Source organism: Arvicanthis niloticus, chromosome 1 (genome assembly GCF_011762505.2).
Source record: "Arvicanthis niloticus isolate mArvNil1 chromosome 1, mArvNil1.pat.X, whole genome shotgun sequence".
In the NCBI taxonomy this organism is placed as follows: Eukaryota; Metazoa; Chordata; class Mammalia; order Rodentia; family Muridae; genus Arvicanthis; species Arvicanthis niloticus.
Genome location: NC_047658.1, coordinates 47,714,692 through 47,741,387, shown reverse-complemented (window position 1 = coordinate 47,741,387; position 26,696 = coordinate 47,714,692). Strand labels below are relative to the sequence as shown.

At 47.1% G+C, this 26,696-nt stretch overlaps 1 protein-coding gene across 4 annotated transcripts; it reads left to right on the top strand.

The window, feature by feature from the left end:
* Nucleotides 1–3,030: 3,030 nt before the first annotated feature.
* Nucleotides 3,031–26,453, top strand: LOC143442705 (uncharacterized). 4 transcript variants are annotated; one of them, XM_076936046.1, is made up of 3 exons: nt 3,031–3,341; nt 4,549–4,682; nt 25,370–26,453. In XM_076936046.1, exons 1-3 carry the CDS (start codon nt 3,203–3,205, stop codon nt 25,748–25,750), a joined length of 654 nt encoding a protein of 217 aa, XP_076792161.1. In that variant the 5' UTR covers nt 3,031–3,202; the 3' UTR covers nt 25,751–26,453. The 4 variants fall into 4 exon arrangements, with proteins under 4 accessions (XP_076792161.1, XP_076792156.1, XP_076792154.1 ...); XM_076936044.1 differs by lacking the exon at nt 25,370–26,453 and adding an exon at nt 5,879–11,605 and having other exon boundaries at nt 3,053–3,341; XM_076936041.1 differs by lacking the exon at nt 25,370–26,453 and having other exon boundaries at nt 3,047–3,435; nt 4,549–11,605.
* The last annotated feature ends 243 nt before the right edge of the window (nt 26,454–26,696 follow it).

Here is a 26,696-nt window from a genome sequence, read left to right as displayed (position 1 = left end):
CCTCTGAGGCTGGCTGCTGCTGCTTCTTCTTCTTCCTCTTCTTCTAAGATTTTATTTATTTTATGTATATATGAGTACACTGTCACTGTCTTCAGACAAACAAGAAGGCATTAGATCCCATAATAGATGGTTGTGAGTCACATGTGGTTGCTGGGAATTGAACTCATGACCTTTGGAAGAGCAGCCAGTGCTCTTAACCTGGGAGCCATCTCTCCAGCCCTGAGGCTGGCTTCTTAATTCGTTTCTGAGTCACATGGAAGGAAAGGGGGAGGGCATGAGTAGAAACAACACATCTGCACCCTTGGCTTATTTTCATTGGTGATCAAGCCCCAGCAGATAGGTGGTTGACTTAAGATGTGAATACTCTCCCTGTGGAACGTCCTTGATATTTCTTCAAGGATATTGGCAAGAGAATTTACTTTTGCCTTGAAGGACAAGGGAGGAGGCTCAGATAAGAATATTTACTTTGGGCTAAGACAAAGCTCAAGATGAATACCGCTGAGGAATGTTTTGTATTCCTTGTATCTTGGTCATCCTGATAAACTCCTAGACACAGTAACCTTGGGACTTTGTTTATTGTCTTGCTTGACTACATTGTCTTTTACCTAAGAACTGACTTTATTCTTTGCATGGACCTAAAATGATATAAAAGCAGACTGGGCAAAAATAAACCCAATTCGGCACTAGCTGGGGTCTTGTTATAATGTTGCCTAATTGTCTTTTTTCTCTTTAATCCTCACTTCCTCCCTCGAGACCCTGTTGACTGAGTTGGCTTGGTACAGAAGGAAAGGGGCATGGGGAGAAACAGAACACATCTGCATCCTTGGCTTATCTCCAGTGGTTGTCAAGCCCCAGCAAATGAGTGTTTGGCTTAATTTGTAGATATTCACACCAAGCTTCTTTGCCACCGCACCTCCAGTTCAATCTGTGTGACAAGAGTAAAATCTTGGCTGCTGACTCCTAAGGCGAGTGCTTCAAGGAAGCCTGTCTCCTGGAGAGCCCTGGCAGCCCCTGAAAAGGATGTGTTCCAGATTTGTTCTTGCTATTACCGGTGGAGGGTTCTGTGCCATATCTTTTGTGTTACTAATCTTTTTTTTTTTCCGGAAATATTCAGTTTGGAGAACAGGGTATGATTGAAGGGTAAATTCATAGCAAGGTGTTTTTAATTTGACCTTTGGAATAAAGAATTAGATTAATTATATAGGAAAATTGCTCCCAGTGTTTAGGGCTGTATGGAGAATTTTTTGGAAAAAAAAATTTATATTAGGTGATATGTTTAATGAATTATAGTAACAAGAAATAATGTTGCAGAGTTTAGAAAAGGAGAAGGTTTTAACAAAGCAGCTAAAAGGAAAACAACTAGAAAGGACAGAGTTCCGATGAGTTCATTAGGAATATTCATTATAGGTGTATAAAACACCCGCTGTTTCAGCACTGTGTGCAGGAGTGTATGGTGGACAAGTTGATAGATGGGTAGAGGTTAATGGAGCCAGAAGTTCTTTATTAAACTTTGATTTGGCTAGAGACGGTTGCTGGGATATAGTCACCCTGGTACCTTCTTTTAAGGCTATAATGAGAAAGCATTAAGGGACACTATTCAAAATAGTGGTTTTTAGGTTTGTTAGGCCATGGGTTGCAGGGCTCTGGGATAGTGCCTCTCAAGGCCTGTGGGGGCTGTTAGACACCAAAGTCTAAGAATACACTGACCTCAGACAATACTGATATCATCTTTGTAAAACCACTGTCTGACTCCAGACGGGTCTCATGAAAAGTTATTTCCTGTGTGTTTAAACTGGCCTTGTGTGGCCCGACAGACCTTGGCTATTGTACAATGATTAACTTCCTTTTTTTCTGTTTAAAAGTCTGATGCTTGCACATAGGAGTTACACTCAGATCCAGCACCCTCTTGTTTGTGTCAGTTTGTCACTCGCCAACTCCTTGCCCTCCCGTTACTGGATCCCTAGTTCTCCCCAGGTGCGGGGACCCCCGACTGGGTCTGCCCTAGGCACTTCTTGTCTTTTTCAAGGTGGGATTCCTGGAATGCAGTAGGTGCCTTGTGTAAACTAAGGTTTTACTGGGTTGGGGATTAAAACATTTGCATTGCAATCGAACAGCTAGAGGGAGAGGAAAATATCTGAATCCTTTGTTCTAAACCCCAGTTTAAAGCGTTTGATAGAAGAGAGTGGAAGTTTTGCAATTCCATTGAATTGACTCCATATCTTTGTCTAACTTGGGGTGAGCATGTCTCTGTGACTCAGTTCTGATCCCTTCCTGGATCTCATTGAACTGCGACTCCTTAAACCCAATAACTAGACACTTATCAACGTAAGTGCTGAGTGTTCAGAGCAGGGAGGCTGATTCCTCCCACTCATTCTCTCTTCCAAATCTGAGACAAAACCTGTTGTGAGCTTGTCATGGGTGCTTTTTTGTTGTTGTTGTTTTTCGAGACAGGGTTTCTCTGTGTAGCCCTGGCTGTCCTGGAACTCACTCTGTAGACCAGGCTGGCCTTGAACTCAGAAATCCGCCTGCCTCTGCCTCCCAAGTGCTGGGATTAAAGGCGTGCGCCACCACTGCCCGGCTAGGGTGCTCTCTATCCAATAACATTCAGTTAAGTTGCTGAGAGCTTTGATCACAAAGGGTTCTGGATTCTGTCAGGGGCTTTCGAAAGTTCCTTATATGTCAGAGTATGTTGATGGGTTTTGGTCATAAACAAGTTTTGTCTACCTTGAAGTAACTCTGTCACTGAACTGTTTGCTAGTGTATTACAGTGTATTACAGAGGGCTTCTGAGCTTAAGTTCATGATAATATTATACATATTTTCTTTCATACACACACACACACACACACACACACACACATATATATTTAGAGAGAGAGAGAGACAGAGACAGAGAGAGACAGAGCGCTGCCATCCTGTCTCTCTCTCTCTGCCTCTGGAGTGTTAGAATTAAAGGCATAGGACACTACTGACCCGGTAGTGCTGTGTGTTTTTATCCAACTCAGGCCACCAGGGCGGGAAGGCAATGGCTTATCCCTTTAAGAATCAGGTGGCAGAAGCTCTCCTCTCTCTGCCCGGGCCCTAGCGGGACCTGCGGCCGGGCGACCACCCTTTGCTCTACATGCGACTATATTACGGGCTCATTGGGCCAGTTGTCACAAAACTACGGCCTCTGATTGGCTTTTGTGCTTCGGACCCGCAAAATGGGGCGGGAATTCGGGAGGAAGTGTTTTTTGGCCGCACCTCTGTGTTTGGGATGGAAGAGCGCGGGCAGCGTAGGTGCTGCGATTAGTGGCGGCGGCGAGGACTTGCAGCGCGGACTTGTAGCGCGTGGGCTGCACGGTGAGTACCGGGAGCACTGGTGGACCGTGCTCGCCGTGCTCGTTATCAGGACAGCCTCCCTGCCGGAGTAGCGCCCGGAGGCTACTGGTGGACGGTGAGTCCCGTTCACTGGGTCGGGGAGTTTGGGTCGAGAAAGCAGCCGGACTCCCATTTAAGACCTGGAGCCATTTTGAGACTCTGCCTAAGTTGGGTTTTCTGTTTCTAAGATTCTGTTTCTTGGAGTTAGGCTGCGCCCGACCCCGTAACCTCAGAATGTTTCGTGCCAAATGTTCCAGGAAGAGTTCTATAACTGCCTTGTGCTCTCTGTAAACCCGCCTGCTTGCAAAATACCGCTCCCTTTGGTTTTGTCCTAGGAGTATGGGAAATTGGTTTGGGAATATTCTCTCAAATCTGATTTTAGGGGGAGACAGCCATGCACAGACTTTGCTGAGCGCAGAATAAGATGTTCTTTATCCTCATTCGGTGGGATTAATATTTGGAGGCTCCGGTGATATTAGAAACTGTTAGGGTCCAGGAGTCGCTCCATAAGCCACATAAACATAAGATTTCAGTCAGGCAGGGATAATGTATTGAGCGCACACCTCAAGATTGATGGATCAGAGATGTAGCTCAGACTCTCAGGAGCTGAAAGCTACAACTCCGAATGTTTTCTAGGGTCCGTTTATATAGTTAAAAAAACAACAAAACACAATGAGCTCTTAAGCTGGTACAAGGAAGGCTGCAGGATGGCCTTCCTTTTCCAAGTTGTTACTAGTTTAGACATAACAGTTCAAGCTCACTTCTTTTTTTGTTTTGTTTTGTTTGTTTGTTTGTTTGTTTGTTTCGAGACAGGGTTTCTCTGTGTAGCCCTGGCAGTCCTGGAACTCATTCTGTAGAACAGGCTGGCCTTGAACTCAGAAATCCGCCTGCCTCTGCCTCCCAAGTGCTGGGATTAAAGGCATGCGCCACCACCGCCCGGCTCAAGCTGACTTCTATTTGATTGGTCCTGAGTGAAGGCCGCATGGTTGGGGAATTTCCAAGAACCTCAGAACATAACAGGATATATGGTCAACTTGATCTCTCCCAGAGCCAAACTGTTGTCAGCAGTATGAGGTGGCTGGCAAGCATGAGACAGAAGGGTTTGGGGGGCGGGGGTTCAAGCTAGGTCGCAGGCTTTAACAAATCCCTACCCAAATTCAGAACGTGAACCCTTCCCTTTGAACCTCAGGTACGGGAGCACCACTTCCCAGGGGGAGCACTTTTGAGACATTCCAAGGCCCCTTCGGCCTTGATTTCAGTTCCAAGATCCACAGCTGCACCAAAAAGAAAACCAGCGAGCAACTGAGTGAGGAGTCTTCGTTGGTAAGTCGGTGTTTTCTTTATGTAACATCTAGTCCTGGTTCTGTTAGCATCCCATTTGGGGACAGTGTTTTAGGAGATACATGAACTCCTGTCCAGGGCACTAGAGAGAGGTCACACTACCTTCTTGGTACTTAGCCCCGTGTGTCCTGTTCTGTTTTGTTTGTCTTTTCTGTTTCTTTGTCTTGTCCTGAGTTTTCTGAGGTTTAGATTTGGGGTGACTGGAAGACAAAATGGGTAATAAGAGTAGCAAGCCCGATACACCTTTAAACTGTGTATTGGAACATTTTGACGAACTTTATCCCTGTGCAGTTCAGGAAGCTTGTCACTACCCCATTACCAAGAATTGTCTTAAGACCTTTTGTGAACAGCGATGGCCTAGATTTGGGGTCCAGTGGCCCTCTGAGGGCACCTTCAACCCCCAGGTGGCGTGGGCCCTAGTAACAGCTGTCATCGACATACCTGTTTATGGAGAATACATTTTGCCCTGGGCAGAAGCAACATCTAATCCACCCCCCTGGATACAGTCTTATATGTTCAGAAATGGCAAAGGTGGCCCTACCTCAGTCATCTCAAGGAGCCCTCAGGGATCCCTACCAGGGGACCAGAAGACCTCCAAAACTTCTAATATACAGGATTCACCACTGCCTCGCCCCTGTCAGCGCCCACCTCAATCCAAACCCTCACCTCAATCCAAACCCTCACCTCAATCCAAACCCCCACCTCAATCCAAACCCCCACCTCAATCCAAACCCCCACCTCAATCCAAACCCTCACCTCAATCCAAACCCCCACCTCAATCCAAACCCCCACCTCAATCCAAACCCTCACCTCAATCCAAACCCCCACCTCAGCCCTCACCTCAACCCCTACCTCACCAGCTGCATCACTCCCTGTCCTTTCCCCTCCCCACATCTGATCGGGAGTTACTTCCTTATGCTTCGGACCGTCTTCAGATGCAGCAGCAGCCTCGGTCCTCCTCTCTCACCAGGTCTCCCGCCACTGATCTTTCTAACTGGAACACCCAGAACCCTCCTTTCAGCACAAACGGAAACTGTGTAACTTATGTGCCTTTAACCACCACTGATCTCTTTAAATGGAAGATGCAGTACCCTTCTTTCAGCGCAAACCCAACTTCCCTGATCTCTTTAATGGAGTCTATCTTTTCCATCTACTTTCCTTCTTGGGATGCTTGTCAGGATATCTTAGCCATCTTCTTCACATCGGAGGAGAGGAGCCGGATTCTGACAGAGGCAAGGAAAGCATTTCTCAGAATGGGCAACCGACCTGGCAGATGGAGGGCAGATGGAGGAGACTGTTTCCTATCTACATGGAGACCTGACCGGAACTATAGGACAGAGGAAGATAGGATGACACTCAGTAACTGCCACCAGGCTTTGTTACAGGGAATGAAACAGGCAGCCCAGAAGCCCACTGACTTCTTAATGTTGATGTGTACTAGGCAACGTCCGAAGGAATCACCTTCCGAGTTTCTCGAGCGCCTCCTGGAGGCGTACCGCAAATACACACACATAGATCCAGATGACCCAGTAAACTTCGAGGTGATTAACCAAACCTTTGTAGACCATTCAGCCTCAGACATACGTAATGCGATCCAAAGAGTATATGGATTTGAAGACATGACGAGGTCAGAATTATTGGAAATAGCCCAGAGAGTGTTTGACAGCAGAGAGAGTGAAGAGGAGCTGATAATAAGAACAGTGATTAAGGCTCTGGCCAACTCACAGTATTCCTTCAGTCGTGGTCAGAGGCCACAAAGATTGCGAAGAGACCAGTGTGCTTACTGCAAGAGATTGGGGCACTGGAAAAATGAATGTCCCTATCGAAGACAGGTCTGCTCCTCCTGTGGAGACCAGTTTTAGCTTTAAGAGCATAGTGGGGCCATAGCTCTTTAAAGTTAGACCCCTGGGAGCCTATGGTAGCCTTTTCAGTTGTGGCCAATCTGTAAATTCCAACTAGGGGTCTTCACAAATTTGGTATTACAAGAACCCTTGGGACCCCTCACCAATCAGTGATTTCCAGGGGCAACAGGGGAAGTCAAAAAATATAAACTGACTACAAAGTGAACAGTCAATCCAGGAAAGAGGACAGTGACTCATTCTTTCATCGCTATCCCTGAATGTGCCTATTTACTTTGCTGGGAAGAGACCTGAGCAAGCTCCAGGAGACGTGAGTAAACTACAACTAGGGGTGCAGCCAAAATCCTGTTCATTACCTGTCCCTTAATTGAGAAGTGCCTCTTCCATCACCAGGGTCCAATCTAGGCCCCTAAAGAGAACTGAAAAGATCAACTTATGAGGGATCTTTCCAAGCTTTTGTGCTAAAGACAATCCTCCCAGTAGGGTGCAGCATGTGTTGCCAGTTATAGCTGAGTATTATATAGTAGCACTTCTCCCCTCTCCCCTCTATATAGCTACTATACAGTACTATACTATATAGTAGCTTCTTCTGGGGCCACGCCCATTTGAGTAGGACAGTACTCCATCATTAGTGCTGGAGGCCAGAGAGGGAATCAAGATCCACATTTGATCCCTCCACAAAGTAGGCATTCTCCTTCCATGCTAGTCAGCCTGGAGCTCTTCAAAATCTGGGACCAAGCCTATCAACCAGTCCAGGATTTAAGGGGAATGAATAGGTGGGTGGAAACTATTTGCCCAGCAGTTCCCAACCCTTATACTCTGCTCAGCCTGCTGCTGCCTGAGCACAGGGTTTATACTGCCCTGGATCTAAAGGATGCAGTTTTTCCATTCCTTTGTCAAAACTAAATGCCTCTTTGCATTTGAATGGGCTGAGCCTGACCTGGACCTGATTACCTCTGGGTGTCAATAATTCTACCTTTTTAGATGATGCTCTCTACCAGGACTTAAGTGCTTCATCTGTACCTGGGTAAATGCAGATGTTGCCTCAAGGGCACTGGTCAAGGTACTGTTACCTGATGAATTTTGGGAAATGGACATTACTGAAATCAAGCAAGACCACATGGATATAATACCTTCTGATCTTTATCAACACTGTCTTGGGCTGGGGAGAGGCCTTTCCAACTTCAATGGAAATAGCCCAGATTTAATAGCTAAGAAATCAATAGTGGAAGTCATCCCCAGATTTGGCCTCTCCTTAAAACGTTGAGGTCTGACAGTGGCATGGCCTTCATGACCAAACTGTCTCAAATGACTTCAAAAGCCCTCAGTATAAATTGGAGGCTCCGTAGCATGAGTCATCCTCAGAGCCCAGAGATGGTAGAAAGAACAAATAGGACCTTAAAAGAAACTCTCACTGAATATGTTCTTGAGACTTGATGGTAACTGGGTTGACCTCTTGTCTTTTGCCCCCACCAAGGACCTGTTATACCACCTACTATGAACAATTTATGTGGAATAATTTATAGACAGCAACTTCCTAGGGTAACATCAAGGGCTAATAACAGATTCCCTAGTCTCTGAATCCCTGAAGGGGTTACAGTTAACTCCGGATAAGATCTTTCCTCAAGTCTAGGCTGCCCAACCTAACCTGGGCACTACTTGCCTGACCACCTGTTCCAACCTGGTGACTAGCCTGCCACTTCAAGACTTACTGCACGGAACCAAGGTGATGCCCCTCTCTCAGGATTCTCCGGATGCCCAGTGCTGTTACGTTCCTGCTAGTCACTTCTCAAGAAGGCACCAGAGGACCCCAAGGAAGAAGAGGGGCACCAAAACCAGAAATTGATTGAATGGGATCCCCTCCAAGTTAAGATCTCCAAGGTTTAATGTTTCCTTCTTTTTTTGGGGGGTGGGGTGGGGAGGAATGTTTCAAGACAGGGTTTCTCTGTGTAGCTCGGCTGTCCTGGAACTCACTCTAGACTTGTGCCTCTTGGGCTCCAAAACTGTCACCCTGCCAGCCCTAAGGCAAAGCATGGCATTCTGACCGTAATTCCGAAGCCTTCTAAAACCAACTCTTGTCAGTTGGGTGTGAAAACCGAATACATGTCATACATGTAACAATGTATTCCCCAACCTAAACTCTGGAACATTTTTGACTCTTCTGAAAAATTCACATTGGAATGTAGGAAGAACCTGGGGAATTTGGCCATATGTCTGGGGTTGGATCCCAGTTCTTCAATTACCATGCAGTGATAAAGGTTAAGACAAGAAGAACTTAAACCCATAGGCCCCAGTAGAGCCCCCCCCCCCCAATTCCCCAGCTTCTCTCCACCACACCCACGTTCCAAAGACTTCCAACTACTGTCTTACCTGTTTCTGACCTTACGAGCCACGTCCATCCACTGCTCCCATGGAGTTTCCACTCCCGACTCTGCTAACCGCAACCTTTCCTCCATCGTTCTGCACCTAACCTGGTGCAGGACTGATGGTTTCGTCTCCATCCCAAACCCACCTATTATGTAGGAATGACTTACAATCTATCACTCCCTGCATTGCCACAAGCTTCTGCTGATTCCTGCTTCTGGTCTCAGCCCAAGCTATTCCTAGGTGAGGTCCATGGACAAGGACTGCTTCCTGTCAGAGACTTCGGGCTCCCTCGATTCTCAACGTTTGTGTTATTGCACAACTGGGAGTCAGCAGCTAATTCCTGCCCATCTCTGCTGACGCCTGGTGGCCTGATACCAAATATCACAAGTGCCTGCTGGTCTCCTGAATTGTCCACCGGACAGATCCCCACTCATGTCCTTTCTAGTGCAGCACTAGGAACATCAGACCCAGTCAGGCAAAACCAGGGTTCAAAACTCTGAATGCTAAGGTTAATAGGATTTAAGGTTATCATAAAAGACTCAGTTCCGAGATTGGAAGATTAGGTGGATTCTCTGGCAGAAATAATTTTACAGAATGGAAGGTTTGACTTACTCTTCATGAAACAAGGAGGGCTGTGGGTAGCTGTTGGAGAAACCTGTTTTTACGCCAAGCAATCAGGCATAGAGGAACTTGAGCTACAGTAAGAAAGAATCTGAGAACCGAATACTTACACAAACAGGAAGGAAACAATTGTTGCCAGTCCCTATTTAACTGGTCACCCTGTCTAACCACCCTTGTTTCAGCTGCTGCAGGTCTCCTGATACTCCCAATGTCTCATATGACCTTCTGGTGCCTTACAAGTCTTGTCTTCTGACAGAGAATGCTAAAGTGTTTGCCTTCCACCGGCACTAGTGACCATTACAATAGCTAGAAATAGAAGCTTCCTTTCAAAGATATGACAGAAGAACTTAAGACAGGGAAATCAGGAACCAGTCCAAGTCCGTTTCAAGGCCAGGAGTCATTCTGAGGCTCTGTTTACTGTAAAACTTATGTTTTGATTTCTGGTTCTCACTCTGTAAACCAGGCTGGCCTCGAGCTCAGAAATCTACCTGCCTCTGCCTCCCAAGTGCTGGGATTAAAGGCGTGCTCCACCACTGCCCAGCTTCGATTTCTGGTTCTCAGAATTTGACTGTACCCCATCTCATAACCAAAGAATGTTCTGTACCAGATGTTCCACAAAGATTTCCGTAACTGCCTTGTTCATTCTGCTTGCAAAGTCCCCTTCCCTTCAGTTCCTTCCTAGAAAAGAGCTATTGGAACATAGGGCTGTTTTCTAGAACTCAGACCTGGAGGGGAGATGGCCACTAGATTGGTTTGCACAACTTGCTTTGAATTGGCCATAATTTGTGGTCAGTGGTCTTTAGTCAGTGGGACTAACAGGGGCTTCCCCAGGAGTACTCCTCAGCCAAGCTTGGGGGTCTTGCTCTTTGAGCTCCTAACCAAGCAAATGAATTATTTAGTGAATGGATTTTGCCTGAGAGCTGCTCCTCACCCCCTAGGAGTGCTTGGTTCATTGAATCTGCTAACCCTCCTCAAAAAATTGCTATTGATCTGAGAAAGAGAAAACCACTTGTTTTTGAGGGTGCCAAAAATGCACCCCCTACACCTCCACCCCTGTCTGCAGAGTTCCCATGGCTACCAAGAAATATCGGAGGGGAGGGGTTAAACAAGGGAGGAACAGACAGGGGCTGCCCTGCAGTATCCTTCCTTCTGGGGAGGTGAGGTGCCCAGCAATATGGTGACCAGCCTGTTAGAGCCTCAGCAAGCCCTTGCTCAATCCTCCCATGTGTTACCTGGGTTCCAGAACTCTGCTGTGGTTGGCAGGCTTAACCTGGCCTTTGTAGTTTTATTAGAAGCTTCTTTTTCCTATTGGGGAATTGTGCCTCCTGGGAGAACAGACGTCTTTAGATGCAACCAAAGGCCATTCCCACAGTATAAGCAAAGGCCTTTTCTTTTTTAGTCCTGCTAAGTAGCCCGACAGTCCTTGAACTTGGGACCCTATGGTCCCAGGGTAAGAGCCAGTTATGTGTTAAGTACTCATTGGAAATAGCTGAGGCTTGACTGTGTCTTAAAGAGAGCCCAGCTGTAAGTGGGGATCCTAGCTGTTATGGAGATGCTGGTGATAGTCACTGGAAATACCAGCCACAGTTCAATGGAGCCAGCTGGGACCTAAAAGGCAGGCTGTGTAGGCGACCCAAGTCTCCTGGGAAAGCCCCAGAGGGTTTTTGGGTGAATCCCAGAAATTGAGCATTGAATTGTTTACACTGTGAGAGTTTGGTTTTGCCTTGATTGTGCCCTTTTTTTTCCCTATTGAAATTTTAAGGGACAAAAATGTACTTTTTTGATATTGTCAGAGCACACAGTTGAGAGATTTTTTTTAAAAACTTCTTTAAGAGGAAATTTTGGCTGGGCAGTGGTGGCACACGCCTTTAGTCCCAGTGCTTGGGAGGCAGATGCAGGGGAATCTCTGTATTTTTGAGGCCAGCCTGGTCTACAGAGTGAGTTCCAGGACAGCCAGGGCTATACAGAGAAATATTGTCTCAAAAAACCAAAAAAAAAAAAAAAAAAAAGTTTTATAGAGAATTTAAATTGAAAAAACTGGATTTTTTTTTTAAAGAGTCAGCTTTTTAGAGTACTTAAATTTATAAAGCTATGGAACATTTTAAGTTTTAAGTGTTTATAGTATTAATATGTGATCTTAAAAAATAAGTAAAAGGCTAAAGAGTTAGTGTCAAACACTGAACGCCAGAAACTAGGATATCCCAATCTTGGGAAGCAGCAAGACAGTGACGTGAGCAGGCAGGCAAAGCCTATCTGCGAAAGAGATGGGAGCGGCGGCTCTCAACTTGTGGGTGGGTCGGTGGGTGCATTGCAATCCCCGACAGCAGCAAAACTGCAGCTGTGGAATGGCAATGACAATGATATTTTGCCTGGGGTTCACTGTGACATGGGGACTGTGTTGAAGAATTGCAGCAGTAGGAAGGCTTGGTGAATGTCTCTCCTTACCTAAGGTCTAGTTAGGGTTAGGTATAAGTGCCTGAAGCAGCTACTCCCTGCAGAGACTTTCCAGGGTAGGGGGATGTGGGGTGAAGTGGGGGGGCGGGGTGGAGAGGGGGGCGCTCCACTCTTAGAGGAGAGGGGGAGGGTGTTGGGGGAGGGAACAGCGATCTGGATGTAAAGTAAATAAAAAAATGTTTGCTGGGTGGCGGCGAGGGTGGTGCACGTTTTAATCCTAGCTCCGGGTAGAGATGGGCAAATCTCTGAGTTCCAGGCCAGCCTGGTCTATAGAGCCAGTTCCAGGACAGCCAGGCTTACACAGAAAAACACTGTCTCAAAACAAAAACAAACCATAAAAAATGTATGTCTTGCCTCTTTTCGAACTCTGTTGAGCTTTTGCTATTTTGATAAACTGAGTCATATAAGCAGCTGTGAGATTCTATAATGGTACAATATGAAAGGACCAGGAAAGTTGCCAGTCTGCTTATGGACTAGTCCTATTTATGATTAAAAGCTTTATTTTTACATTATAGAAAAGCTTCAGTTTAGAATTTTTTATTTAAGGCTAAACCTAACAGGGATAGAGCTACTTATTGTAAGCTGTTGAAGATGGTTAAGATATGCAATTTAATAGTCACTCATAAAAGATTATATTTTTTAATGTATTTTAAACTGCATTTGTATTCATAAGTACTTGTCTTAGTTAGGGTTCCATTGCTGTGAAGAGACACCATGACCAAAGCAAGTCTTACAAAGGTCATTTAATCGGGGCTGGCTTGCAGGTTCATAGATTCAGTCTTTTATCATCAAGGGAGGGAGCATGTGGCAGCATCCAGGCAGGAATGGTGCTGGAGGAGCCAAAAGTTCTACATCTTGATCCAAAAGCAGACAAGACTGGATACCACATGGCTAGGTGGATGGTCCCTTGATATACTTACCCCTAGCGCCATTCCTTGGCAAGTACTAATGTAATTAATTATAGGAAAAAGCTTCATTTAACCTCCTATCTGTGTTTTTAAGGTTAAGTCTACAACAAGTAAACTAAAAAGAAGCAAAGTTTGTTTAGCTCAGCTATACTTAATAGTTACGGTCTTCAAACTCATCCGAGATCTGCTGAAATGGCATTTCAAAGGCTTACTGGAAAAAGCGTACCATGACAGAGACCCCAGCTCCTAGCACTCACCCCAAGGTCTCTAAAGAAGATAGATGGGCACCAACGACTCCACGTGTATTGTGGTATAATGCTAACCACTGGGCATAACTGCCCCAATGCCTCGCCCGCTGCCAGGACCCTGGCCAAACCGTGGACAAGCAGGACACTGGAGACTTGATTGCCCCCACTTTGCCTAGACAGAGTGAGGTCAGTCTCTCAAGTTCCTCCTCCATAGGAAGAAGTCCTCTCAGATTTGCCAGGCCTGGCAGCTGAAGATCGATGCAGCCTTCGACGTGTGCCCCCAACACTGACATGGACAGCACAGGAGCCTGGTGGGTTGGCTGCTAGGTAATGGCTCAGTCTCTGTCCTGGTAATTGATACATAGGCCATTTGGGTTATACTTCCTGGTATAATTTATCCTTCTCAGATCTCTGATGGCATTGACGGCTAGACTAACTATAGATTTGTCAGTTTGGCAGCAGCAGGCAACCGGCTCCTTGACACAAGGCTTGAGCCACCTCATTCCATTTCATATGGAAAAATCAAGCATTGCTATCTCTAGAGTTACTGGGTCTCTTGTTAAGAAACAGCAGACAGCTTTGCCTTGCCTTGCTAACAGGCTTTAAATTAAACGTAAACAGGTTTCAGATGTAGCTTTTCACTGTTCCTTTATTTAGACTTGCTTTGCAATGACTGTCCTCAGCAATAACTGCTCGTGTCTCTGGTAAATGATGAGACGGAAAGAGAAAGGTTCAAAGTCTGCAAGTTCTGCATGTTGATAGGTATAGAGGGGTCTGAGGAAGTGAGAATTCTGAGGGTCTGAAATCATTGAAGGTGTATAGATGCAAGGTGATTTAAGGTGTCTGAAAAATGGGAAATTTTAACCCAAAGCCATAGCTTTTGCTAGGACTGAGGCTTGAGTCTTCTCCAGCTGTTTAACAGACACCTGTTTGCTGGTTTTTCTGCAATGTGGATTTTACTACAGATTGGTGCTGATATATCTAAAACTTTTATCTTTTTGTAAATTAAAAAAAAAAATGTAATGGGCTGGAGAGATGGCTCATCGGTTAAGAGCACTGGCTGCTTTTCCCAAGGACCAGGGTTCAATTCCCAGCACCCACGTGACAGCTCATAACTAACTCCAGTCCCAGGGGACCTGATGATCTCTTCTGGTCTCCTTGGGCATATGTAAGGTGCACAGACACACATGCAGGAAACACCTATATATGTAATAACTAAAAATTGAAAAAAAAATTTCACGTAAGCTTCAGGGCATTGAAGGAGTCATTAAGACTTGGACCCACCTCTCACAGATCACAGGGCTCCAGATATGGATTGCCTAAGTCTCTCCATCTGCTTATTCCTGAGGGTGGAATCTCCTGGCCTTGGAACTCCTTCCCTCCTCCAGATTCTAGGACTATGAGCCTGAAATTTCTAAATGTAAGATTTGCCTTTAAGGTCCTAACCTTTAACTTCTGTCCCGAGTCTATCTCTGTCTCAGCAGATTTCCATTTGGCTGACAAGACACCATCCAGGAATGAAGTATGGACTGCAGACTGCTCCAAATGGCTCTGTGCTCTGGACTCGATGAAAGCAGATGTGAACCAGTCCAGCCCATGTGATTGCGCCCTGCCTCTTCAGCTGGGTCATCTAACTGGATGCTTCTGATGCATGTCCCATTGCCTGAATTCCCCTCCCTGCCTTTGACTAACATTCCAGCCTTCCTGGGCCCTGGCAACATCCTTGTTTCAGCAGGAAGTAGTTACAGAAGAGAGTCCGTCGCCCCTTGTCCCCAACAGGCTGGAATGTTAGATCAAAAGGACATTCTCTGGCATAGGGGACAAAATGGCTACCTGTAGTGGCTGTTGGCATACCAGGAAAGGTACTTGTTAAACTCAAAGAGGCCCAGATCTATCAACAGGTAGATAAGATTCAGCTGAAATAGTTCTACAAAGTCACAGGGTATGGGTCTGCTTTATGCAGAAGAAGGAGGTGTGGTGTGACTTTAAGAGAAAACTACTGTTTTCTCTTTAAAAATCACTCAGGGATCATCAGAGGTAATCTGGCTGTACTCAAGAAAATATCCCCAATTTGCAATGAAGCAAATGGCTGTTCCCCGTCTCATTTTCATTCTCCTCCTAGTTAGTAACTCGGTCGGCCATCTTAGGCTCTTTGACCCTTATATTTCTGCTGATTGCCTGGTTCTTGCTCATTATTGCCTTAGCTAGATGATAATTCCTGCCTGGGTACCATTAAGCTTGTGGTTATTAGATCCGGATGTAAACAGGTACCCATCGCAGAGTCAGGGATTCAACTCAGGATACAACTCAAAGGGAGAATGTGAGAGACAAAGTTATATTTTAGGTTTTAATTACATTGCCTAAGAAACAAAAATGCCTCTACTGTGGACCACGTCCCTGAAAGGCTGGAGGCTGCTGTCTATGGGAACATAGTAGGGAGGTACCTGGGTAGGAAATACATCAGGAAATAATGTTTTCCCCTGATTAGACCTGAAGGGAAATACAATTGCTTTATGGGTTTGCCTTTTTAAGCCTCAATGTGACTTACCACCATTTTCTGGAAACCCAGGAATGGACCTGGCCAGAGTCCATCATCCTAAGCAGTATGTAATTAAAGCTTGGTTCAAATGTATCTCAGAATTGTGATAGTGGTCTTATTCTTGCTTGTGGGATTAACACCAGCCTTTTGAGTGCTGAGGGTTGTTATAAGCAAGTGCCACCATGGCCATCCCAAAATTTCCTAGAAACTTAAACACAGGAAGTTAGACGGACGGATGACAGATGGCCTTTTGCAGTCTGTGTACATTAGGAGTCATGCTGAGTCCTGGTTGCTTTAGCAAAAGACTCATTCCTGAGGCAGGACAAGGCATGCCAGTTGCCTGGACCATTTGCTATCACTCTAGCCTTGGGGGCTAGGAGGACTTTTTATGGGTGTTGTTAAATGCTTGTCTGGGGGGGGGGGAGGGCTCTGTGCTCTTACCCTACAGAAGATTTGGTCCCTCTAAGACAGGGTTCTTGAGTTCTATGGAGAACTGTCTATGGAAAATAGTCTGTTTCTGTCTCTGGGGACTGGCAAAGTCATTTTTGTCCCAGGCTCTGTAGTTACTGATGTCTTAGGGTTTTATTGCTGTGAAGAGACAGCATGGCCATGATAACTCTTAAACTCTTACAAAGGGAAATATTTAACTGGGGCTGGCTTACAGTTTCAGAGGTCAGTCCATTATCATCATGGTGGGAAGCATGGCAGCATGCAGGCAAACATGGTAACATGGTGCTGGAGAAGGAGCTGAGAGCTCTACATCTGATCTCCAGGCAGTTAGGAGGAGCTTGTGTGTCACACTGGGTGTAGCTTGACCATAGGAGACCTCCAAGCCCACCGCCACAGTGACACACTTCCTCTAATCAGGCCAATCTACGTGATGCTGTCCTCTATAGTTAACATTCAAATGAATCTATAGGGGCCATACCTATTTATCAACAAGTGAGTCCAGGGATTACAGAGGATGAAAGAAACCGTTGTCATGGGCGCCATGCTGCAGCTGGGTTCCCTGTGCCACGCACTGCAAGATCTGCCTGCAAGTTGCATGCTCCACAGTGTCTCAGTTCCTGTTGATGGCATCTTTTTTTTAGCCTGTGGCACCACTGTGGGGAAAGAAAAGTAGGAAGAAAAATGTCCCCGTGTGTGGTGTGCAATGAATGCATCCTTCCTGTCATTTAGAGGGAGGAGGGTGGCCTGGAGCAGTGAGCATGCTACACAGAGGTGGTTTTAGTCAAATTACTCATTGAGCAGACTAGTGAGACCCTGCTTTTAGAGAGAAGTGGATGCTGGCACATGGGCTGGGGGCATTGATGCATCAGTTTGCAGGGCCCCAGTGAGCAGGCTAACAGGAAGCTGGAGAGGAGGGTGAAGGCTTCCTGGAGAGAGAAGGGAAGCTAGCACAGGCCTGCCAACTCTCTATTCCAGGTCCTGCTGTAGCCATTTTTCTAGCCATCCATCCACATTCTTCCAGAGCGAGCTCTTGGATGGGAGCTGACCAAAAGATTCATTCTTGGCGGTGACAGTGTGACACTGTGGGCAGCTGTCCAGGTTCATTGAGGACCTGGTTTCCCATGCAGCTTCTGAGGGGCTCTGCTCATCAGCTCACTGTGTGAGTCCTGAGTCCTTTATTAGCTGGCAGTGTCAGTGTGCCCTGGGCAGGAGCTTCCAGCGGATGCGAGCACACACACACACACACACACACACACACACACCCTCACACCCTCCTGTAGAGTTGGCACAAGCCAACAGTGGTGGGCCACAAATGAATTGGCCGATTGAAATGCTAATGTAGTAGTAAGTCATCTAATGTGGTAAATTTCATAATTGAATTGCCTTGCTGATCTGCCAGTGAATCCTTTTCGAGGCCAGGAAACACTTGGGAGCCATGTGAGGATGGCCAGGCAGAGGCAGAACTTAAGCATCCACAGCTTACAGAAACCACATCCCAGCAGGACTTGTGATGAGTCTGCTGGTGTCTGGCTGCCACTGCAGGCTTTTTCTCCTTACCAGCGATTGTGCCTGAGAACCAACCCTCTGCTGGTACCAGTTCTAAAGGCATCTGAAGCTGACAGCTGCCTGCCTTGCCAGGTGTCCCTGGGGCTTGCTAGGACACAGGAGCAGACACTGAAGGGACAGAAAGGGACTTTGAGGTTGGCAGGGCTCCCCCTTAAGTCCTTCAGCACAGGATGAGTAGAGGAGCTCAGGCTCTGGTTGGTCTGGGTTCAATTCCTGCTTGAGTCACTGTGAGGCCTTCTGGAGGATGGTGTGAGGTGATACCCAGCACTGTACAGCACGTCCCAGAATGGTGTCTGGAGTCTAGTGAGCTGCTCATGCCCCGCTCCCTGTCTCCTTTGCTCTGTCCTCCTGACACAGAATGGAGGTGTTATCTCTTTCTTGCTCTTAAACCTTTCCCAGCCCTGTCTTGGTTCCCCCTTGGATGATAAGAGGTAAGCAACCATGGCCTGTTCACCAAAGTGACAATTCCCTGGGCTGAGATGTGCTCATTGATGAGTGTCAGCCTGGTGTGAATAAAGCCCTGGGTCAAACCAGGCAGAGTGGCACACAGCTGTACTCCAGCCCGTGGGAAGTAGAGGGACGAGGATCAGGAAGGAGTCCAAGGTAAGCTTCGGGAACATGAAGCCCTGTCTCAAAAAGGTGCTAGGGTGTATTTACCTTTAACCCCAGAAGTCAAAATGCTGCTGGGGCAGGCAGATCTCTGAGTTCCAGGACATCCTGGCCTATCTAGCAAGTCACAGAACAGTCAGGGATGCAGGTGAGATCCTTGTCTTTTTAAACAAACAAAAAATGTAAGCTTTCCGGTCTTAGAAATCCAAGTGAGACCCAGGTGTGGTGGTGCACACAGTAGTCCCAGGCTAAGGACAACAAGGGCTACACAGTGAGATCCTGTGTCAAATGTGTACGTCAACTAAGAAATTGCAAAATTAAGGTTTTGACACAGACAATGTTGTTGATGGCACTGAGCTAAACCCATAGTGTGTCCCACTGCCTAGGTCTTGACATGTACTCTTATTTGATTACAAGATAGTACCTCAAAGACAGTACGTGTATTTAACTACTGTTTTCCAGATGAGAACCAGGCATCTTGGGCAGCCTGGGATTTGGAGCTAGGGACACTTTTTACACAGTTCTTCTGTCAGGCTACTCCAGGTTGGCAACCCCTGTGGGATTTGTGGTTTATGGACCGCCATCCAGAGCAGCACTGGAGGTGATTCCCCCCTAGTTAGAGCTGAAAATGACTGGTTTTGTTTATAGATTAGGACTCACTCTTAGCTCAGGTTGTCCTCAAACTTACTATATTATAGCCCAGGCTAGCCTGCAGATGACCTGGATTGGGTGCCCAGCACCTACCTGGCTGCTCATAACCATCTGTGAACCCAGTTCCAGGGAAGCTGATGCCCACCTGTGCCCGCCAAGGCACCAGGCAAGCAGGTGGTCCATAACCACACTCAGGGAAACTCTCATGTACATAAAAATGATGTGTTTTTAACAATTTAGGCTTGAAACATACCAATTATACCTCAAGTAATATGCCCAACAGAGGGAGTCTGCTGTGCGGGAATATAATAGGCTTCTGGACAGGTCCGTTCTTATTCCAGTGGATAGCACTGACAATGGAACTTAGTGGGCATCTACCACATACAAAGGAGACACGGAGTTCTGCCCTTGGAGCTGTGGACAGAGTTAAGCACAGTCTGCAGTGGTCTGCAGTAGACCGTGGCGGCCATCCGGAGAAGGTCCCTGAGAAAGTGTGGTTAATATGGAGGAGTTTTGCAAACCACTGTCAGGATGAAGCTCCCAGATCAAAACAGTTTTCACAGTAATGCAGAGGCATCGCCTGCCTTGCTCACTTTCTCTGAGTGCACAATGCAGGGAGCCAGTGTTTTCCACGTGACCCATGCACCAGGTTACAAAAACCCTGCTGGGTAAAGGATCCATTCAAGGTGCAGGTTGGGAATGTGGCAGAGTACAAAAGTTCATCGATATGGGTCAGATTCCACACTTGAGTGGCCTGTAAAGAAACCGCCACTGGTCAGGGAAGAGTGGTTATCTGAAAAGGCTGTATCTGGTGAGACTGACTTCTCTTCATGTTCTGTAATCAGCACCACATATCTTAGCAGATTGAAGGCTACAGCAAGTAGAATTCAGCCAGTGTTCTGGAAGAAGTTTCAAATTGAAAGCAACTTTACCTATGTGGGTCTCTCTCTCTTTCTCTCTCCCCCTCCCATTCTCCCTTTCCCTCTCCTCCTCCCTCTCCCCTCTCTCTCTCTCTCTCTCTCTTTCTCTCTCTCTCTCTCTCTCTCTCTCTCTCTCTCTCTCTCTCTGTGTGTGTGTGTGTGTGTGTGTGTGTGTGTGTGTGTGTGTGTGTAGTACTCCGTTACCATAGAGACCCATCCAAAGGCAGCTATCAGACTGCTCAGGAGGCCCAGGCTCTCCCTGCTCTTTGGAGACTCTTCATTCATCTGCCATGGATGCTCCTGTCCGGGTGAACTGAAGGAAGATGACCATGACTGGAAGTGTTGTGTGGGCCAAAGGGCACCTGATTGTTCTCCCAAGAGGTGGTGCTGGCTGCCTTCTTCCTTGTGCTCCTAGAAGAGTTGGGAGCCAGTGAGATGGCTCAGTGGGTAACAGTGCCTGCCATCAAGCCTGAAGACCACACCCAAGTTCAATCATTGGAACCACATGTGCCCTGGCCCGAGGGGCAGTGAACAGGGGACTGGGGGACCACCTTGAAGAGAATGGGGTAGGGGGAAAGACATTCGAAGAACAGACAGCAAGTCAAGAGGTCTGATAAAACTGTCAAATTTTAATTGTCCTCTCACAAGTTATATACTCACAGAAGCAGGATATTGGGGTAGGGGGTGACTAGGGTTGCTTTGTCTCTGGGGAGCGCAGGTGTTCTCAAGAACAGGGTATTGGCTGGATGAAAAGTTCAGTAGAAAGTACAGAACAGAATGGGTTGCTAGGTACCTGTCCACAAGACCTATAGCTACTTGTTCTCAACTGGACTAGTATTTTCCCAAAGAGGCCAAGAGATTGTGCCAGTAAGCATGTATGGCTGACTAGGCAGTTAATGTTTAAGCAAGGTCGCTCTCCTTAAACACATGGTTTAAGGAGAGATCAGTACCTGCAAATTGTTCTCTGGTTTCCACATTCAAATGGATTTTTTTTTTTTTTTTTTTTTTTTTTTTTTACCCCTAGGTAGGGGCAGCACCCTGCCTGCCTCTGCATTCACCTACATGGAAATGCCAGCATTCAGGGATATTATTCTAGAGACTGTCACCTTCAATATCACTCATTGCTGTTGTTTAGTCCTGTGTGGCAGAGCTCCTGAGTGCACACTTTGGTCTAGGCAGGACCCAGGCAGAGGTGGGCACTAAGCATCTTGAATGAGCACGTGGCTGGGCATGTGGGTCCAACAGCTTTCATGCAAGGCATTGGTCAGAAGCTGGCCAATTCCACACATCCTCTTGGGTTAGTGGACAACTCTGGGCAGCTGGCCCATCCTGTCCCTAAGGCAACATATTTGGACATAAAATAGCAGTGACCCGAGGCAGCTCCCTACTTGCCACCCAGCTCAGGATAGCAGTGAATTCATTAGTGCTATGGATGTCTTGGGGCACAGGGCACAATGTCTTCAATGTTATTTGTCTTAACCAGATAGAGCCTGGGCAAGAGGGCTGATGTTTTGTATGTGTAGAACATTCTTGATTCCTGAATCTAGTGACAGGCCAGGCTAAGGGCTTCCTCTTCAACCTTGTTCAGGGAAGTGTGTCAAATCTGGAGTCCAATGCTGTGTCTTCCTGGCCTTGTTGTGTTGGGTTCACATAGAGGTTGTAGGGACCTAGGCCAGAGACCTGGTTCTGCCCCAGTCCCCGTGGGCCTTTGGGTAAATGTGCTAACTTCTCTGCCTGGTTTCCCAACCTGTGCAGATAGGATTGCACTTGAGGCCAAGGCCCGGGGTTAGATGAGTTAGCACACACAGCTGTCTACCAGCAGTTAGGTCTGAGCTGCAGGAATACTGACTGGGGCATATGGCAGGATTGCTCCTGGCTTTCTCTGGGCCAGTGGAGCTGTGGGACTGGTTTTGGCCACTGAGCTAGGAATGAAATGTTGTGTCCTTCCAGGGCAGACTCTTAATCAGCATTGCCGCGGGTTTTCCCTCTGACCCAGTGATTGGTGGCATGGTGATAATTCTTTGGGTCTCTGGGAGTGACCCCAAAGTGGTGTCAATAAATTGATGCTTACCACAAGCCTGTGTTTCTGCCAAGACAGAGCCATCTGAGGGGTGTTGGCTGCTGCAGTGTGTCCTCACAGATCCTGACCACACAGGTTGTATGTGGGTCTCAGGCTTAAAACGTGTATGTGAAGTGTCCAGGAAGAGTGGGCACTGAGGTGGGGAGTGGAGAGAAAGACAGTGTTACATTTTCCTTCCACAGATTTACTTTTACCTAGTGTGTATGGCAGAACGGGAATTTATTTTGTGAGGAGAGAGTGGACCAGCAGGAGGGATGGTGGGCAGGGCAAAGATGAGCAAAGCACAAGGACACACAGGAAGAATCAGTAATGAAACCTGTTATGCTTTTCATTTGTTTCTTTTCCCAAAGATTCATTTACTTATTTTATGCATGTTGATTGCTCTATCTGCATGTACACCTCCATGCCAGAAGAGGGCATCCCATCCCAGTATAGATGGTTGTGATTCACCATGTGGTTGGTGGGAATTGAACTCAGGACCTCCAGAAGAGCAGCCAGTGCTCTTAGCTACTGAGTCATCTCTCCACACCCTCTTCATTTGTTTTTGTAGGTTTTTTTTTTGTTTTCTTCTTCTTCTTCTTCTTCTTCTTCTTCTTCTTCTTCTTCTTCTTCTTCTTCTTCTTCTTCTTCTTCTTCCTCCTCCTCCTCCTCCTTCTTCCTTCTTCCTTCTTCCTTCTTTCTCCTTCTCCTTCTTCTTCTTTTGGTTTTTTCAAGACAGGGTTTCTCTGTGTAGTCCTGGCTGTCCTGGAACTCACTCTGTAGACCAGGCTGGCCTCGAACTCAGAAATCCACCTGCCTCTGCCTCCCAAGTGCTGGGATTAAAGGCGTGTGCCACCACCGTCCGGCCTTTCTTTTCTTCTTCAGACAGTTTCTCTGTATTAGAGCCCTGGCTTTCCTGGACTCACTTTGTAGACTAGGATGGCCTTGAACTCACAGAGATCCACCTGCTCCAGTGTCCCGAGTTCTGTAATTAAAGGTGTGCACCACCATGCTTGCTCTTTCTTTAAATTTTTACCTACAAAATTTGTAAGTGTAAGGCCCCCATGAATGGAGGACCTCACCCAAGCCTCGGGAATTCGAGGCCACCCATTAACTGCAAGACACCAGACTTGATGTAATCAGCAAGAGGCATATTTTAATCAGTAAGGTCAAGACCCATGACCCACGCAGGGGCAGTGGGGTCTGACCCTGGGGCTTTGGAGACAGAGAGAATTTAAAGCCCAAAACCACAACTCAAGGGGGGAACCACAACCCAGGGGGAGTAAAGGAGGGCTATTGGAGAGCACCTGTGGAAAGTCCCAGCCCATTATTCAGTTTGTGACAGGGTACAAGGAACAGGCTATTCTCTAAGAGTCTATAGGTAATCAGCCAAGTTCCTGGTATCCAGGATGTACGGGCATGCTGAGAACTCCCAACTCAAACTCTCCTGGTATCCAGGGTGCACAGGCACGCTAACTTGAACTCTCAGCTCAAACCCTATTCAATCTATCTTTTTTTTTTTTTTTTTTTTTTTTTTTTTTTGGTTTTTCGAGACAGGGTTTCTCTGTATAGCCTTGGCTGTCCTGGAACTCACTCTGTAGACCAGGCTGGCCTCGAACTCAGAAATCCGCCTGCCTCTGCCTCCCAAGTGCTGGGAATAAAGGCGTGTGCCACCACCGCCCGGCCTATTCAATCTATCTTATGGTCAGCTTTTAGTTCCTGGTACCCATAGTGTTGGTCTCGCTGTCCTGAACTCCCAGCTCTGACCTCTTATCTTATTTTGTCTTGTGGATAGCTAGTTTCCTAGGACCCAGAGTGCAGAACAAGCTGATCTGCACTCTTGACTCCATCTGTGGAAGGTTTAAAAATTTCTAACTCTTTCATAAACAAACATGGCTCAGTCACCTGGCACTTACAAATTGGCCTGTTTCTGACCAGGATTCCCTGCTGGTCCTTCGTAGTGTTGCTTTATCCTTGGTTGGATTTCATAGGCTTTGGTCCTTTCTCTCCTACCATGTTCTGTCCCTGAGAAGGCAGGGAAAGGCCCAGCAAGGTCCATGTCCTGAACTGTTCCAGGATTTCCCTACTGTAGAACACAGCAGTCTTGATGGCATCCATCCATGTGTGAAACTGCCTGGTTCCCACTACAGTCAGCCTGGAATGTGGTTATCGATTATGGAGGCTAGTGTGGCCATCCTTCCTCTGTATGCTTACCATTGGGGTTCTCAAATGCTAAGTGAATAGGTTTGGGGTAGATCTGGGGGTGTGGTTTCACATGCCTGTTACCTCAGCAGCTACAGGCTGAGGAGTGCATGTTTAAGGCTGTGCCCCCCCCCCCCCCAGCAGGCCTGAAAAACCTTGTTTACCCTAATAGACCAAGTGATAGGATCTAGGTGGGGTTACCTACCTTGGATGCAAGGAACTTAGAAGAAGAACTGCCCCTGGGCTTGCCTTGAGGTATCTCCAGCAGAAAACCAGGAATGGATTCCCCCACCCACCTCCAGGTGAAACAAGAAAGGGTTTGGATTGGGCCTTTCCCTTTAAATTGAGAGCTGAACTTTAAAGCTTAGAGCCTTGATCAGAGAACTTTGTCTTGGCTTCATCTCTTCTCGCCCTCTGTCCCTTTCCTCATTTCCAGCCCCCCTTTCAGGTGAATCTAGTTGACCCATGGCTGCGGGCAGCTACATAAGGCTAGCCTGGGTTACACACAGTGAATCCCTGTATTGAAAAAAGAAAGTCTGTGATCTTTTGCCCATTCCAAGGTATTTCTTACCTCCCTTCCCTTCCTAAGTTCAGGTGCAGGCTAGCTGGTGAGTGAGCCAGTGTGGAGGCCTCACTTGTGACCCCACTGATCTGTATGGGGTATGTTGTCAGGGACGTGCCCCAGAGAGGGTCCGCAGCACAGCTGATCTTGACCCAGTAGCAGATGGAAGCTAGGCTGTTCACCTGTTTGGGTTACAGGTCCTGGAAGAGCCTGTGCCCTGCCCTGTGAGCTCCCGGGTGAGTGTTAGCTTATCTTCCCACCCTTCCTGGGAAAATTGAGGCTGGAACTCTTGCTGACCTGAAGAGGAAATCTATGCAGTACCAAGCCCTGCTCCTCCATCCATTGGAAACCACAGCCATGTCAGGCTTGTGTGATGTGTGGGGCAGGCAGGGCAAGAGGTGTGAGCTCAGCCATTGAGCGTAGACTAGGGCACATCTCACTTGTCATTCTCAGGCTTTCCAGAAGGGCCACTGTGTCTTGTGCCTGTAGTTCAGCCCTTAGGGGCCACCACAGAAGACGTTGAGTGAGACCCAGACTCAAGCCAACATAGTCTTTTCATAAGAATTTGCTCAGAGCTTACAGTGGATGTGCATGCCTGGCCAGGCTAGAAGGGCAGTGTGAGCTTTCATCTTCTTTTTCTGCTTTATCCCACAGACTGTGTGGTTCTTCCTGCCTGGGCCAGAAGCTGACAGCACCAGCTCCAGGCAGCAGCCGTTTCAGCTGTTCTTAACTCTAGGCAGAGAAATGAAGTGCTGCAGTGTCACCTGTGCTCGGGTTTCCAAAGCTGCCAGCGGGTTGTGTGGAGAGAATGGTCCAGAGGCATGGGCTGTCACCAGCAATCCTGGGCTGGCGGATATGAGATTCATGCAAAACCTTGAGGTTGATGTCACCCAGGCCAGGAAATGTTGGACAGAGGAAGAGCAGGGGTCCCTTGGCACCAGCAGCACAGCCTCTGACTGTATGGCTGTCTGTGGCAGATGGGAATGTCACTCCTTCAAGTGCTCCAGGACTCTATCAGCATGTCACCTTTCTTAGGGAGAAGAAATCAGCACAGAGCTCCCGCCCTAGGTGCTGCTGTGGACTTAAGAGTCCCCATCAGCACTTTTCCAGGCCTTTCCCAATACTGTGATTGCCCTGGCTACTCTTCCCTCATGAGTCTCTCTCTCCCCACCCCCCCCAAGGTTTTGTTTTGTTTTTTTTTTTTTTTTTTTTTTACAATAGAATGACACACTTGTCACCTGTCTAAAATATCACAGCATTGCCAGACAATAAAAGCTTCACAGCAGCCAGGCAGTGGGTGGCACATGCCTTTAATCCCAGCACTTGGGAGGCAGAGGCAGTCAGATTTCTGAGTTCAAGGCCAGCCTGGTCTACAGAGTGAGTTCCAGGACAGCCAAGGCTACACAGAGAAACCCTGTCTCAAAAAACCAAAAACCAAACCAAACCAAACCAAAAACAACCTTCACAGCAGCGAGGGACATGTTACGAATGGGTAGTCCCCAGGGGAGGCAGACAGCAAGGTCAATGAAAGGGTCATGCCTTTGGAATTCTATTGACAAAAGGCCCAGCAGCATAGCCTGTTTTTGTATGCTTTCTGTTCATTTTATGTCATTTCAATCACCCGCCATCACCCACGCATCCATCGTATACCATTCACAAAAGTGACACTCTGAATTCCGTAGAATCTGCCTGGAACTTGCAGTTTGCTTTTCCTTAGTGGTAGGTGGTCTGATACTGTGCAGCTCTGTCGGCTCCTGTGGTCATTGGGTAGACAGTGGATATCTGTAGTACCTCTGTCTCCCTGGATGGCGGTCTTTGGTAGGCTTGAGCTACTGTTGGGACCCATTGTAAGTGGAGGTGCTTTGTACCTGCTAGACCTGTAAGGCCACTTTGACTTAAAAAGATAAAAAAGACATGTTTGTCATGTTATTAGGGAACAGAACTATTATAAAAAATTCTTGTGTGTTGTTACTCATTAAGA

Coding starts and splice junctions, on each gene's coding strand:
- LOC143442705 (XM_076936041.1), top strand. CDS start 4,913: ATGGGTAATAAGAGTAGCAAGCCCGATACACCTTTAAACTGTGTATTG.